The sequence below is a fragment of the Tupaia chinensis genome, unplaced genomic scaffold (genome assembly GCF_000334495.1).
Source record: "Tupaia chinensis unplaced genomic scaffold, TupChi_1.0 Scaffold000275_1, whole genome shotgun sequence".
NCBI lineage: Eukaryota > Metazoa > Chordata > Mammalia > Scandentia > Tupaiidae > Tupaia > Tupaia belangeri.
The window spans coordinates 6,438,230-6,454,219 of record NW_006159757.1 but is presented as its reverse complement, the minus strand read 5'-3'; the positions used below and the strand labels follow the sequence as shown (position 1 = coordinate 6,454,219).

General features: G+C 41.2%; 1 protein-coding gene across 3 annotated transcripts in view; it reads left to right on the top strand.

Annotated features, from left to right (window-relative positions):
- ITIH2 (inter-alpha-trypsin inhibitor heavy chain 2) overlaps window positions 1-15,990 on the top strand; it is a 53,280-nt gene that overhangs the window by 19,091 nt on the left and 18,199 nt on the right. For all 3 annotated transcript variants that reach the window (XM_006150043.3, XM_014588411.2, XM_006150044.3), the window contains 10 exons: window positions 513-675; window positions 4,885-4,992; window positions 5,672-5,800; window positions 7,833-7,949; window positions 8,442-8,610; window positions 9,201-9,326; window positions 11,473-11,654; window positions 12,498-12,683; window positions 13,051-13,190; window positions 15,596-15,765. In XM_006150043.3, the coding sequence (XP_006150105.1) occupies window positions 513-675; window positions 4,885-4,992; window positions 5,672-5,800; window positions 7,833-7,949; window positions 8,442-8,610; window positions 9,201-9,326; window positions 11,473-11,654; window positions 12,498-12,683; window positions 13,051-13,190; window positions 15,596-15,765 (1,490 nt within the window). The remainder of the gene's footprint in view (window positions 1-512; window positions 676-4,884; window positions 4,993-5,671; window positions 5,801-7,832; window positions 7,950-8,441; window positions 8,611-9,200; window positions 9,327-11,472; window positions 11,655-12,497; window positions 12,684-13,050; window positions 13,191-15,595; window positions 15,766-15,990) is intronic.

Sequence of the window (15,990 nt, the reverse complement as noted above, 5' to 3'; positions counted from 1 at the left end):
AATATATAAAGACTCTATAGAATGAGTCTCAAACATAGTATAGAAAATATGTGCTCTCTTTCGAGTTATCTAAACTTGGGTTTCAATCCTGGTCCTGAAATTGACTAACCATGGAGTCTCGAGTAGGTTATTCAGCCTCTATGAAACTGACTTGTTATTACATGAAAAATTAGGATAATGATATCCAACTCATAGAGCTGGTATATTGAGATGATAGATGTCAAGTTCCTGGACGGAATAGGGACCAATCACGAGTAGTTTTTTGCAGATGACACTCAAATCAGTATGAAGCTCTGCAAACAATATATCAGGTAGGAGAGGAGACTGGCACTCTTGGTGATATTAAATTTATTCAGAAATTGCCCTTATCTCTGTCGCATCTACTGTTCATGTTCATGAACAGCTAAGCAGGGGAGATCACCCAGGAACTTCTACATGCCCCCTGCTTAGATTATGGGTCTCGCAGGTCATTCATGCCTGTGATGACTTATGTCGGGAGCTCTCGCCTTTAGGAGCAAGGCTCTGGATATGGAGAACTTCAGAACAGAAGTAAACATCCTCCCTGGAGTAAAGGTCCAGTTTGAGCTTCAGTACCAGGAAGTGAAATGGAGGAAGCTGGGATCCTATGAACACAGGCTTCATCTGCAGCCTGGACGGCTGGCCAAACACTTGGAGGTGAGCATGGGTTTGTAGGGTAAAGAGAAATATCATCTTCTTACCATTCTTATCCCTGCTTCTACTTTCTGTTTGTTATTACTATTAGTGGTATTTTATATCACTCAGCTCTATAAGACAGTGCGATAACTGAAAAAGACTTAGGTTTGGAGTCAACTACATCACTTCCTTAAGGATTTAAATGCCAATCTAGGTCCATGTTAGCTGTATTTGTTTTCTAGGGCTGCTATAACAATTTATTATAAACTGCAAGCTTGAAACAACAGAAATTTATGGTTGTCTCTCATGGTCCTGGAGAACAGAAGTCTGAATCAAGGTGTCAGCAAAAGTACACTCCCTCTAATGTCTGTAAGAGTCTGTGCTTTACTCCCTCTGGAGCCTGGCAGCTGCTGGCCTTCCATAACTTGCGGTTTTCTAGCCATATCATGCCACTTTCTCCATGGTCACATCATCTCCTTTTCTGAGCATCTCAAATGTCCCTCTGCCTTTCTCTTATAAGAACACTTGCAACCGGACTTAGGCCCACCAGGTAATGCAGGATGATCTTATTTCAAGATCCTTAACTTGGGGACCAGCAGTTGGCGTAATGGCTATGTTGCTGGACTCCCATGTAGTCAACCACGGTTTGCGTCCCAGACCTGGTGGCTTAAAACTCACGCCGGGCACGTGTGCATGAGTGCCCAAGATCCCAAGACAAGAATGGAGGAGAAGGGATTGTGGCATGGCCATCCCCCCCGGAGGATGATTTCTCTCTTTCTGTCTCTCTGTCTCTCTCTGTCTTTCTGGCGAGCGCATATGTCCTACAGCAAAAACCTCTTCCTCCCCCCCCAAAAAAAAGATCTTTAACTTTAATTGCATTTGCAAAGATCTTTTTTTCAAGTAAATTCACATTCACAGCTTCTAGAAGATTGATATAGACATATCTTTTGAGGGGACTCCAAAAATCTTGTGTAAAAATAGAATAAAGTAAGTTTATTTTGTTGCAAAACAATTTTAAAATCCATGCAGTTTTACATAATATACAGTTTTCTTTAAATTTTTGAAGACTTCTCAGATCTCTTGTGAGGCCATCATTCAGCCAATGACACTGATATTCAAGGACTTGTTATCCTGAGTCCCTATTTTGTCACCTGTAAATAGAGTACTTTTATATGCTTTTGTACCTTTGTTATAAGTGACATAAACTTATGAAACAGATAGCAAGTAATAGAAGGTTAATTTCCCTGTCACCTTGAAATTGTCCCTTCGGCAGAACTAAACCTTTGGTATTGATTGCTTTGTCTATCAATCTGAAATCACTTTTACTGCCATTTTCATCTCTTGCGTTAAAACAATTGATCTTTTCTTTACTTGATTCTGGGTGACATTAAGTGAACATAATAGAAGAGACAGAGTAAAGCCAGAAGAAACAGGGGAGAATACACAGTCTACTGAGCCTCTCCATTGGACAGATGGGAAAGTGAAGCAAGCAGGTCATGAAATGCTTGTAGATTTAGAAAATGAAAGGGTTGAATTAATCATGGTTAAATTTTAATTCCAACTTGAAGAGCTGCACATACGCTTGATAATGTCTAATATCTGGCATCAGTTTACTATTATGGTATGTGCTATTGAGTTTATTCTGGGCCACTTCTAATATATATAGTGCCTTTAGGTTTTTCATATAAGTAGTCATGTCATCAGCCAACAAGGACAATTCAACACTCTGCTTGTCAATTTAGATGCCATTGATTTCTTTCTCTTGCCTAATTGCTTTGGCTAGGACTTCCACTACTATGTTGAATATAAGTGGTAAAAGTGGGCACCTTTGTTTTGTTCCAGTTCTTAGAAGAAAAGCTTTCAATTTTTCCCCAATTGGTATGATGTTAGTTGAGGGTTCGTCATATATGGCCTTTACTTAGTCCAGGTACATTCCTTCTATCCCTAATTTGTTGAGAGTGTTTATCATGCAGGAATGTTGAACTTTATCAGAGGCTTTTTCTGTATTTATTGAAATGATCATTTTTCCCCTTGCCACTGTCAATGCAATGAACCACATTTTTTGATTTGTGCATGTTAAATATCCTTGCATCCCTGAGGCACAGGAAGATGAATACTTCGTGATCTTACTTATCTGTAGAGTCTAAAAAAGCTGATCTCATTGAAGTAAAGAGCAGAATAGTGGTTACCAGAGCTGGGGAGAGAATAAGAGGGAGGATAAATGAAAGTTGGTCAATAGGTACAAATTACAGTTAAATATAAGAAATAAGTTCTAGTGTTCTATAGCACAGTAGAGTGAATATAGTTAACAATATTGCAGTGTATGTTTCAAAATAACTACAAAAAAGGATTCAAATATTATCACGACAAATAAATGATAAATATTTGAAGTGACAGATATGCTAAATACCATGATTTGATCATTATACAATGTATATTATGTAAAAGCGTCACACTGTGGCCTATAAATAGGTACAATTATTAATACGGAATAGAATAAAACTGGGCCAGCAGATGGTGTAGCAGTTACATCTCTGGACTCCCACATGGCCGACTGTGGTTTGAGTCCCATACCTGGTGGCTTGGAAATCATGTTGGGCACATGTGTGTGCACACCCAGGATCCCAAGAGAAGAACAGAGAAGGGATTGTGGCATGTCCATCCTTCCAGTGGTTTATTTCTCACTTTCCCTCTCACTGTCTGTGTATCTCTCTCCTCAGTGAGCACATAAACCCTAAGGCTAAAACCAAAAAAGAAAAAAGAAAACCCTAGAAATTAATTCATGGTCATCTATTCTGTGGATGGAAAATAAAACACATGGTTACAATATCTATTAAAAAAGAAATAACATGGGGCCAGCAGGTGGCATAGTGGGTAAGGTGCTAGACTTCCACATGTCCAACTGTGGTTCAATTCGCAGGCCCAGAACCTTGAAACTTACACAGGGTGCATATATGTGCATGCTCAAAATCCCAATAGAAGAACGGAAGAGAAGGGACTGTGACATGACCATCCCCCTGGGGGGTAATTTCTCACTTTCTCTCTTTCTGTCTCTCTCTTCCTGTTTTTCCTGCAAGTGCACAGGTCCTATAGCAAAAATTTCTCTAAGTAAATTATAAAAAAAAAAAAAAAACAGATCATGTTAATAATATGAGTGAAAATAAAATCCATTAATTTGTATATACTTAAAATATAGTAAGCATCAAGACCAGCAGTTGGCATAATGGCTATGTCACTGGACTCCCATGTAGTCAACCATGGTTCGATCCCGGACCCAGTGGCTTAAACTCACGCCAGGTGCATATGCATGCGTGCCCAAGATTCCAAGAGGAGAATGGAGGAGAAGAGATTGCGGCATGACCATCCCCCCAGGTGGTGATTTCTCGCTTTCTGTCTGTCTTTCTGGCGAGCGCACGTGCCCTATAGCAAGCACCTCTCAAAAAAAAAAAAATATATATATATATAAGCATCACAAGAAATGGTAGCTATGGGTATTGTTTTATTAAGCACCAGAAGGTATTTCATCTTGTGGAGCTGTGTTCAAAACAAGAAAATAGGAAAAGAAATAAAAAGGTCTGAGATGAGAGAAAAAATACTTATTTCTGACAGATCTACAAAGTAAATGCAGAGGAATTAACAATGGCTCTCCTTTTTTTTGCTAACACATGAATGCTGTGACAAATAAAGAGTAGACTAGAATGAAGGAGAATTAAATCCCAAAGGGATGAGGCAATAGAAGGGCAGTACTAAGTTGCCAAAGAGTTAAATCTCCATGGCAAGATGGAAATACATTTATTTCTTAGGAAATGTATTTATGTATTTATTTATTTGTGAGGGGGAGCATGCACTCACCAGAGAGAGACAGAGATAGGGAAAGGAGAAAGCACCCTTCTCCCCCATAGGGAATGGTTGCACCATAATCTCTTCTCTTTTCTCCTTTGTTTTGAGACTTTGTGTACACACACGTGCACCCGGCATTTTCTCAAGCTGCTAGGTCTGGGACTCAAACCTCATGGCCAGCCATGTGGGAGGGATCTAGGTGCCTAATCACCAGGCCATTGAGCTGGGCCTATAACAGGGAAATTAAAGAACTTGCAGATATGATCATGAAACCATATTTTGGACATCTGTAGATGAGAAAAGAATCAGAAGACTTAGTAATTTTACTTCTTGCTTAAAAAGCCTTCAAAGACTTCTAATGCTTTGGGTAATTTTCTCTCCCATCTCTAGGTAGATGTGTGGATTATTGAACCTCAAGGCATGAGATTTCTTCATGTTCCTGACACATTTGAAGGCCATTTCGATGGTGTTCCAGTCATATCTAAAGGACAGCAGAAGGTACCCTAAGTCTTTCGCTTTGTCAAGTGTCTACATAGCCACTAGCTCGGGGTTTTGTTCTCCTCCTGTGCTCTGAAATAGAAAAGTGATGTGGTCTTGTGTCAAGGACACTTTGTGAAGGAAGAGTGGTCCCTGAACAGAGTCTAGGGTCTTCCACAGGATATAAAAAAACATACAATTGACTCATTCATTTTGACCAGAAACTGCTCTCTTTGGAATCTCACTTCCCTCAAGTCTTCTGATTGAACAGTACCTAAAGGCAGCTTTCACATAATATATGGTAGACTTTCAGTAACCACAGCAAGAAATACCCAGCTTCATTCTCTGTGCCTTCATGGCCAATAAAAACCAACTATGAAAAGGTCAAACTCTTCTATGGACTTTTCATAAACTTTTGCCTGTGCTTGCAACCATTCCTTCCACGGGAGATGGGAGAATTCTTTGATTTTTTTTTTAAAGGCCTAAAAGTTGGCAAACAGCTCCATAATTTGGGAGATGCTCTCAAATCCTCTGAAACAAGCATTCCATAAGTAACAGGCCTACTGACACTGACCAGATGTAGAACGGCCACTGGGGCAACACCTCTTCACCTGTGTGCTCAAGCAGGTGCAGCTACGGAGCTCTCGTCTGGGGGAGGGATGGCGCCCAGACAAGGCTCTGAGGTCCCCGTTCCTTCCAGGCACATGTCTCCTTCAAGCCCACAGTAGCACAGCAAAGGAAGTGTTCCAACTGCTCTGACACTGCCGTGGATGGAGAGCTGGTGGTGATGTATGACGTGAACAGGGAAGAGAAGGCTGGTGAGCTTGAGGTAGGTACACCCGGACTACCATGCTGAGACCCAATAACTATTTCTTACTGAACACTCTCCCTGGCCTGTAGATAGTTCTCTGTAACAGTTGCTGAGGCAAGTGTCAAAGCCACAGAAAAAGGACTGAAATGTATTTCTCTAACGTGAGGGGGCTTTAAAATATCCATGGAAAATATATAATTAAAGTATGAGTTTATTTTGATGCAAAACGATTTTAATGTTTATATATAGTTTTTTTTTATAATACACATTTTCCATTCATTTTTGAAGACCGCCCTCATATGCCAGAAAGCATTATATTTTTGTCATGAAAACTAAATTAAGGGTCCTATAGGGCACTTCTAGACCTCATATGAAGAATAATAGGAAATTGCAAAGTGGGAATTTTGAATAACCTCCCAAAGATTGTTGTAATAATAATAATAACAAAAACAAAACATAAATTATAGGGCAAGGAGAAAGGCACAAGCAACGCCTAGAGAAAGAACCTGGAGCCAATGGTAAATTCTAGGGTTAATGTTCACTATTATGAGATTTCTTAAAAATTTTTCTTTCTCTTTTGTCATGTGTGCCAACATTTCCCTTATGCTGAGGTAAAAACCTTTAGAGTGTGTTAAAAAGCCTGTGAAAGGAGTGAAGAAGTATCTAGAAGGGCCCAGCCACACACCCTTACAGGCTGACACTGTTATGTTCTGGACAAAAGCAACCAAAAGGCAGTGGAAAGAGAATTAGGCAAGCAGCCTACAAGGGAAGACAAAGTGAGGGGTTAGGAATCGAACTGCGGTAGTCTGACATTAACATCAAGAAAAATTCAAATTTTCCAAAGTGGCACATAAAGGTCTTTCACATTCCATCCTCCTAATTCTCCTCCCCTTAATTCTTGCATTTGTGAATTCTATGGCCTTGCCGTGCTGAACCACTGATAGCACCCCTTGGGTCCCATGTTCTCTTACCACCTGACCTGCACTATTCGGCACTCTCTCTACCCTATCTCCCTCCCCACCCACCTCCCATATCTGCAGGCTAATTCCAAGCTCATCCTCAGGTCTCTGTGCAGATGTGTGTCCTTGGAGAATACCTTCTGTTTAGATGTATCTCCACTGGACACTATCTGAACACTCTACTTTCCTAGACATGCACTTTACAGTGCTGCAAACTACCTCTTTACTGGTCTGCATCCTTCCTAGCTGTGAGCCTCAGGAGGGCAGAAAAGCTGACTGACTCACTGTAGGATAACAGGGTGTCTGGAACAGAGGTCCTCAATAAAGAGTGCATGGCGGGACCAGCAGTTGGCATAATGGCTATGTCGCTGGACTCCCATGTAGTCGACCGCGGTTTGAGTCCTGGGCCCAGTGCCTTAAACTCACACCGGGTGCATGGGCTTACGTGCCCAAGATCCCAAGAGGAGAATGGAGGAGAAGGGATTGTGGCATGGCCATCCTCCCCTGGGGGTGGGGTGTGATTTCTCACTTTCTGTCTGTTTCTCTCTGTCTTTCTGGTGAGTGCACGCACCCCATAGCAAAAACCTCTAAAAAAAAAAGGGGGGGGGTACATGGAGACTAGCAGATAGTGTAGTGGTTACATTGCTAGACTACCACATGGTTGACTGTGCTTTGGGTCCCAGACCCAGTGGCTTCAAAATCATGCCAGCCCAGGATCCCAGGAGAAGAATGGACGAGAAGGGGGGCCATCCCCCCAGGGGGTGATTTCTCACTTTCCCTCTCACTGGTGTCCTTCTCTCTCTCCAGCAAGCACATGCACCTTAAGGCAAAAACCTCTAAAAAAATTAAAACTTAAAAAAAAAAAAAAAGAAGAAGTGTGGGTGAAGCAGAGTAGAGTGGAGTGGATTGGAAGCCCTACTGAGATAACAGGGACTTTCTCAGGAGAGGAGCAAGGGAGCAAGGAGGTCAAGATGAACATGCCCCAGGCTTCACTGTGCCTTCTCCTCACCATTTCTCACCTCCCCTCTTAGTTCCAGGGCCCCATCTTCCTACCCCCTAAACATGGGTCTCAGATATGTTCACTTTTTCAGGTATTTAATGGCTATTTTGTCCACTTCTTTGCTCCTGACAACCTGGACCCAATTCCCAAGAACATCCTCTTCGTCATTGATGTTAGCGGCTCCATGTGGGGTATTAAAATGAAACAAGTAAGTACCCCATTCTTTGATCCTGTCCCTACCATCCGTGATCCCCTCCCTGCAGTGCCATCATTCAATACCTCCTTCCCTGTAGAGCTAAAACTCCATAACTGTGTTTGCAGACTGAGGGTGTGAATTCCCAGTATTGTGAGGTTATTCTGTGTTCACAGACTGTACAATTCAACCTTCTAACCATTACCCCTCCCCTGCAAAATTCCCTCCTTTCCATCTCCCTTTTTTCTTCTTCCTCTTCCCTCTTCTTCTCTTTTCCCTTCTATGTCCAGTAATCCCTTGAAAACCTATCTCAAAACTAACCTCTTTGGAAAATGTTATGCCTGTATAGTCTCTTCTCATTTTGACCACTTGTTTGCATCTCATTCTTTTGGTTCTTCTGTGTAATGTTTGGGTGTTTTCTTGTTCTTGTTTGTTTTTTGTTTTGTTTCTGTTTGTTTTTACCTTCCCAGTTTCTTCTCAGGCTCTCTTCATGCTCTTTTGAAATAGACTGTGGAAGCAATGAAGACCATATTGGATGACCTAAGAGCAGAAGACCAATTCTCTGTGGTTGATTTCAACCACAACATTCGAACCTGGAGGAATGATTTAGTTTCAGCCACCAAAGCACAGGTTGCAGATGCCAAGAAGTATATTGAGAAAATCCAACCCAATGGAGGTGAGTGGTTTTGGCCTAATGCCCTGCGAGAAACTTCTTTAGGTTTCAAATTCTGATTCACCTAAGAAGTGTTCTTCTCAGTCACAGTGGTCTTTCCAATGGTCTGCCTTTCATCGGACATTGCTTGGTAAATGATGAATGCTAAGTTTGTGGTGAAACTAGACATAATGCAGCCTGCACAAGTTTTAAACCAGTCCAACCTTTCTCCAAAAAAGGCACGGTCAATGATAATCACTTTTGTTATTATTTGCATAGCATGAAATGGAATTGTATTCAGAGGATCTCAGCAAGGCTGATTTAAGTACTTTAAACTTTATGCTTAATAAAATGACAGATTGATTGATGCTTCAAAAGGCCTAATTCATGTCTAAGTGGATAGTTTACTTCAAAGTGAGCATTTACCATGCTGGAGATCTTGACCAACCTGAACAAAATTTGCTTCACTTGGAAAGCAATCAAATGACCTGGATACTTAATAAATTCTGCATAAGTAATCACCAGAGAGATGAACTTGAATCCCAAATGTGATTCTTTTTTTGTGTGTGGCAAGAAAGTGTATGCCACAGTACATCATGGTATTACTTTGACAGGCACAAATATCAACGAAGCTCTCTTGCGTGCAATTTTCATTTTGAACGAAGCTAATAACATGGGATTGCTGGACCCCAACTCAGTCTCTCTGATCATTCTGGTCTCTGATGGGGACCCAACTGTAGGCAAGTATTACTTCCGTTTTCTTGTCATGTAAGTGTTCATTTGTGTTTCTTAGGAATATAGTGTGCTTAAAAGGGGAACTCTAATGGCATATTCCTGAGTTTCTAAGGAATTTTAAACCCGTGCTTCCTAAATGAAGTCTTCTGACACTGAAGCCCTTGCGCCCTGAAACCAGCCCTCACTCCTCAGCAGTACTTTTAAATGCATCAGCTTCAACCCCACAACACAGAGAAATTTGACTTCGAATTTTAACAGTATTTTGGGCAGATTGTTGACATATACTAATGAAATGCACTTATTTCTTCAAATTAAGCTGTGTGAGAATGGCGTACAGGAGTTGGGAATGAGTATGGACCCCAGATCTCCCAGCACTGCCTCCGGTGGCCACAGTTACTCTCCCCCTAGCTGCAAAAGGAGAAATGACTGCAATCTGATAGGACGTTTAAATTAACCTTTTCTAACACCCAAATGCCTTCATCTGATGTCTATCATCTACTTGTATTTCTTTTTTATTTGTTTCTTTATACTGACAAATATAAGTAGTAGTGAACGCTAGGTTGGATTGCACACATGTATCATTGTATAGACGAGAACCATGTGTATCCTGTGCGTAGCATAGCTACATAGAATAAAGTGTGTGAAGCAATAATGACAATGACAACTGGACTTTTACAAAGATGAAGCATGGCCTTTCTATTACCAGTAACACTAGGATTAGTAGTTGTTATATTTTTGTTATAAAGTCAGTGTTTTTCCCCTCAAATCGGATTACTTTTAAAATTCAAGCATGGGGGGGCCAGCAGGTGGTATGATGGTTAAGGGCCCTGGACTCCCACATGGTCAACCATGGTTTGAGAACTAGACCTGGCGGCTTGCTTTCTTACTTTCGCTCTCTTCTGTGCTGTTCCTCTCTGGTCCAATTAAAATAACTACATAAAGTTAAGTAAAATAGTTCTTTAGGGGATCAGCAGCTGGCATAATGGCTATGTCACTGGACTCCCACGTACTCAACCATGGTTCAAGTCCTGGACCCAGTGGCTTAAACTCACACCAGGTACATGTGTGTGCGTGCTCAAGATCCCAAGAGGAGAATAGAGGAGAAGGGATTGCAGTGTGTTCATCCCCGTGGGTGGTGATTTCTTGCTTTCTGTCTCTCTCTGTCTTTCTGGTGAGTACACACATCCTATAGCAAAAACCTCTCCAAAATAAATAAATAAATAAATAGATCTTTTAAAAATTCAAGTTTTGAATAAAATCATAAATAAAATATAGTAAAAATTTAAGTCTGTTTCTGCCCTACTGTCTTTCAACCATCCATTTCTTGTCCCTGGAAGCAGCCACTGGTCACCAGTTTCTTGTATATGTTCCCAGGGGTGGTTCATGCATACCTGTGTACCATACATATATATTTGCACACATGTGTATGTTTGCATACATATACAGACATACATGCATATATATACATGCATGCATTCAGATGCATCCAATATATACCACAGTTATTTTTTTCCCTTTAAAAATATGTCTTTATGGGTCAGCAGATGGTATAATGGTTATATCACTGGACTCCCAAATAGTTGACTGCCATTTGAGTCCTGGACCTGGCAGCTTAAAACTCAAGCCAGGTGTGTGTGCGTGCATGCCCAAAGTCCCAAGAAAAGTCTAGAGGAGAAGGGACTGTGACATGGCCATCCCCCAGAGGGTGATTTCTCACTTTCTACCCCTCTGTCTCTCTGGCAAGCATATGTGCCCTATAGCAAAAATCTCTCTCAAAAAAAAAAAAAATGTGTCTTTGAAATTATTCAATATAAATGCATAAACAGTTGCTGTTCTTTTTAATAACTGCATAGTATGTCACTACTTGAATTACAATAACGAAGAAATCTCCCTTATTGGCATACATTTAAGTCATAAGTAGTTTCTAATATGTTGCTATTCCCAAATAATGTTTTTATGTACCACTGCCCCGTACTTTCAACATGTATGAGTGCATCTGTCAGAAAAATTCCTAGAAGTTGAATTACTGGGTCAAAAGGTAAGTATATTTTAAATTTTGACAAATGCTGCTAAATTCTCCTCCCTGGATTTTCCAAAACCTTCATGACATTGCTTCTTTATTCTTTTCCTTTCTCTCATAACCAACTTCAGGTGAACTAAAGTCGTCAAAAATTCAGAAAAATGTGAAGCAGAACATACAAGACAATATCTCCTTGTTCAGTTTGGGTATAGGATTTGATGTCGACTATGATTTCTTGAAGAGACTATCCAATGAAAACCGTGGAATTGCTCAAAGGATTTATGGTAACCAGGATACATCTTCCCAGCTCAAGGTAACGTTTTTCTTTCTTCATTTTTTTTCCATTCAAAATTATCCAACTACCTGAACCTGAGGCCTAAAAGAAGATGGACAAATTTAACTCAAAATTGACAATAGTTCAGCCATAACGCAGTTGCAAGAATCAGAGAAGTGTTCAATTCTTTTCTCACGCATTCTCCTCCCTTTATATTTCTCCACTAACAGGGAGACATGAGGCAGAAAGGCATTGGGTGTGCCCTTCCTTACCCTCTGAACAAACAAACATTTTCTGAGGCACTGGCAAAACTTTTTGGGGCTTCACTGAGTTTCAGACTCCATATAATGGCTGCCCATTTCCCTTTAACATGCACTGATATCTGGTACATATATTTTTTTATAACATAAGAGACATCAAATGATGGCTTATATGTTTCCTTAAATATAAAAGATATGAATTACTTATTTATTTTTACTAAGCAGACGAGAAGACAATGTAGAAAAACAAGAATACACCTCCTACCCTGTCAGTGCCAGGCACCATATTTGAACTTGGGGACAAGTAAGGGATAGAGTTCTAACTTGGGAAATATCAACCCAACTGACTTTTATGATTGCTGACGACCATGAGTTTGTCATCCAACAGATCCTAATAGAAAGAAAAAGAAAATGTCAAGGATAACATTCTTAATCATTTCTTTCTCTTCTCTATGTCTGTCTTTTTCTCTGATCATTCTAAACAGTTTTTCTTGTCCCAGAGACCCTGCCGGAATAAGTTAAGAGGTATCTGCTTGGCCTTTGAAAAATCTCAGAGATCAATGCTTTAGAGTTACAGCATGGTATAAAAATAATGATTCCTCTCTGTTTTCATGAATTGTAGAAATTCTACAACCAGGTTTCTACCCCCTTGCTCCGAAATGTTCAGTTCAACTATCCCCACACGTCAGTAACGGATGTCACACAAAACAGCTTCTACAACTATTTTGGAGGTTCAGAGATTGTGGTGGCAGGAAAATATGACCCTGAGAAGTTGGAGCAAATACAGAGCGTGATCACTGCGACCTCGGTACTTCTGCTTATCTGCTCATTCTAAGTGTACTAAGTAGTCCCATGGATATAGTCCACCTTGTATGTTCATAGGCTAATATTCTGCATTCCCAGAACCCTGTGTGTAGTATAAAAGCAGTCAATGAAGGAGAAGGCATGAGAATGTCTTTGCCGTCTTCTCAACAGTTTTACAAATCCTTACCTGTTCATCCAAGCTTAATCCCAATCTCCAGAGTCATGCTTTTACTTCCTCTGCCTCCCATTTCTTTTCTATTTCTTTTAAGTACAGGAACCTTTCTGATAACTCAGAACAGGTACTAAAACTGTGAATTATCATTATAATTCTGCTACCCCAGTGTTTTTCATCGGAACCTTCTTTCGTGTAGGCTAGCACGGAGTTAGTCTTGGAAACCCTAGCCCAGATGGATGACTTGGAGGATTTTCTATCGAAAGACAAACATGCAGATCCTGACTTCACCAAAAAACTGTGGGCTTATCTAACCATCAACCAGCTGCTAGCTGAAAGGTAAGGAGGGTAGAGTATACACACCACAGCAATGCCCTGAAGTGAAATGTTTACCTTGAATATCTGACTCATATATGAAGAGCGTGGAGGCCAGCTTCATGGCACAGCAGTAATGCACTGTTCAAGAGAAACCAGACACCATGTGGCCACTGTGATTTAAATCCCCAGCGCAGTCAGCCTGAAGCAGGCCCAGCACACACACAGGTTCGCAGGATCTAATGGGCTGAAGAACTGCAGGAGGGAGATCACAGTGAACAGCCTCTGAGGAGGGTGCTCCTATCTCTTCCTTTCTCTGTCTCTCTCTCTTTCTCTCTTATTCAATGTATGCATATATGCTTTATCGTGAATAAAGAAAAAATTATTAAAAAAAGACTTTGGAACTAAGAAAAGCAGCAAATTAATACAAATTTGGTGACTAAATTCCACAGGTTTAAACACTTTAGCTAAAATTGGGCTCACTCTTTTCTTGTTTATTGAGGTATAACATACAGTAATGTGTGTAAAGTACATTAATTTTAATTGTATATGTAATGAATTTTATGTGTATCTGCTAGGCAATCGCCACTCAGAATTATTACTAGAACTGTAATAGTCCTCGTTATAGAACTATTGAGAGTTTCCCGTTTTGCTTCCCACTCATACCGACCCTCCACCTCCCACGGAAATCATGATTGCAATATCTGTCACCACCAATTAGTTTCACCTGTTACAAAGTTCACACAATCGTGTACTCTATATTCTTTTGTTTCTGGCTTCTTTCGCTCAATATGACATCTGTGAGATTCTTGCAATGATGATGTGTGTACGGTAGTTCACTTGCATTTACTCCTGGAAACACATCATTGTCCAAAGAGAATTTTAAGCTTATGTGATTTTTTTGATGTCACTTAAGTGAAGGATCCCTAATGCTCATTGATGTCACCTCCGGCTTTCAGCCAAGCTGCATTTCAACTTTCCAATCTACTGTATTGCTGGAGAGTGGGGGGGCAGGCAGTGGGTACATCAGGGGTCATGGTGGTTAAGGCACTGGATTCCCACATGGCTGACTGTGGTTTAAGTCTCAAACCTGGTGGCTTGAAAATCATGTCAGGCGTGTGTGTGTGCGTGCTCAAAATCCCACGAGGAGAGTGGCAGAGAAGAGATTGTGATGTGATCATCCCCCTTGAGGGGGCTTTCTCACTTTTCCTCTCTCCCTGTCTCTCTCTTGTGAGTGCACACACCCTATAGCAAAAATTTAAGGAAAAAAAAACTGTCAATATAGTTTATCAGTATAAAGTAGTGTATGGTTCTTAATCATCTGCATCAGAATTACATGGTGGGGCACAGCAGATGACGACCCAGTGGTAAAATATGACGGTCTGCAAGGCTGACCCACATGGAAAGGTTTGGGGTTTGTACCCAGAGACCTCCCTGTGAACCCAGCGCACATAGCTGCTCATGATCCAGGGCTGGCTGGGGGTCCATTTGGATTACAGTGTGAGGACACTGTCTGAGGTGCCGTCTCTCTGTCTCTCTCCACGTCTCTCCTCACCTACTCATAGGAGAAATAAATAAACCTTCTGAGAAAATAATTACAGGACAGTGTTTGATAAAACTTAGCATTCTTGAGCCCACTCCACCTAACAGATCAGATTCTCAGGAAAAAGGACCAAGGTCATCTGAACTAGGTTGGAAAAATGAAATGCAGTTGTATAACGGGACTCAGGGAGAAAATCCCTGATGTCGATAAGATTATAAAAGATACACAAGGCTGTAAGCTGTGGCTTTGAAGAAAGTGAGAAATATCCCTGCCCCTTTGACAGAAGCACATTGGATGTATTTTAAAGGCAGAGAGCAAATTGCTGCAGAAGTTAAATATTGATTTTTTTTAAATCCCTGTAAAAAGATCACTGGTTCCCAGGGGTTGAAGAGGATGATAGGATGAGTAAGTAGAGCAGAGAGAATTTTTAGGACACTGAAATTCTGTATGACACTTAATAGTGGATATGTGTCGTTATACATTTGTCCAGACAATAGAATGTACGCCAGGATGTACCTGAATGTAAACGATGGAATTAGGGTGACTATGTGTCTGTGGGGTTTCATCAGTTGTAACAAATGTACCACTCTAGTACGGGATCTCAAACTGGGGGAGGCTGTGTGAAGGTAGGGCCAGGGGATCTACGGGAGTCCGTGGTACCTTCCACTCAGGTTCACTGTGAATATAAAACGGCTCTAAACATTAAATCCCTTGGAACTGAATAGCTAGATAAAAAATACTAAATTTCCTGAAGTGGGTTGGTTCTGTTTCCCCTTTCCCTTGTGCCTCCCTGTCTGCCTGGGGCCTGGGTGGACACCAGTGGAGGGGGTTCATTTCAGTGCTAATTGTGGAGACGTTGTGTGACATCTCTTCTTCCTGGATACAGAAGTCTGGCTCCTACAGCTGCAGCCAAAAGGAAAATTACCAAAACAATCCTGCAGATGTCTCTGGAACATCATATTGTAACCCCCCTCACTGCGATGGTGATTGAGAACGCTGCTGGGGACGAGCGCATGCTGGCAGACTCCCCTCCGCAGGATCACTCTTGCTGTGCAGGTCAGTGCTCTGCTCTGAGGCAGCGGCAGGCCCACAGGACGGCTTTCTGCTGTTGCGCTCTCCCACCCCAGCCCCCTCTTGCTGCTCCCAGCCTTGTGTCCCAGTGTGCACAACCTTTCCTGTCAACTTACTTTGAGGGTGGTTTATTGCTATGCTTTTTTTTTTTTTTTTTTTGGAGAGGTTTTTGCTATTGGGCAAATGTGCTTGCCAGAAAGACCGAAGCCG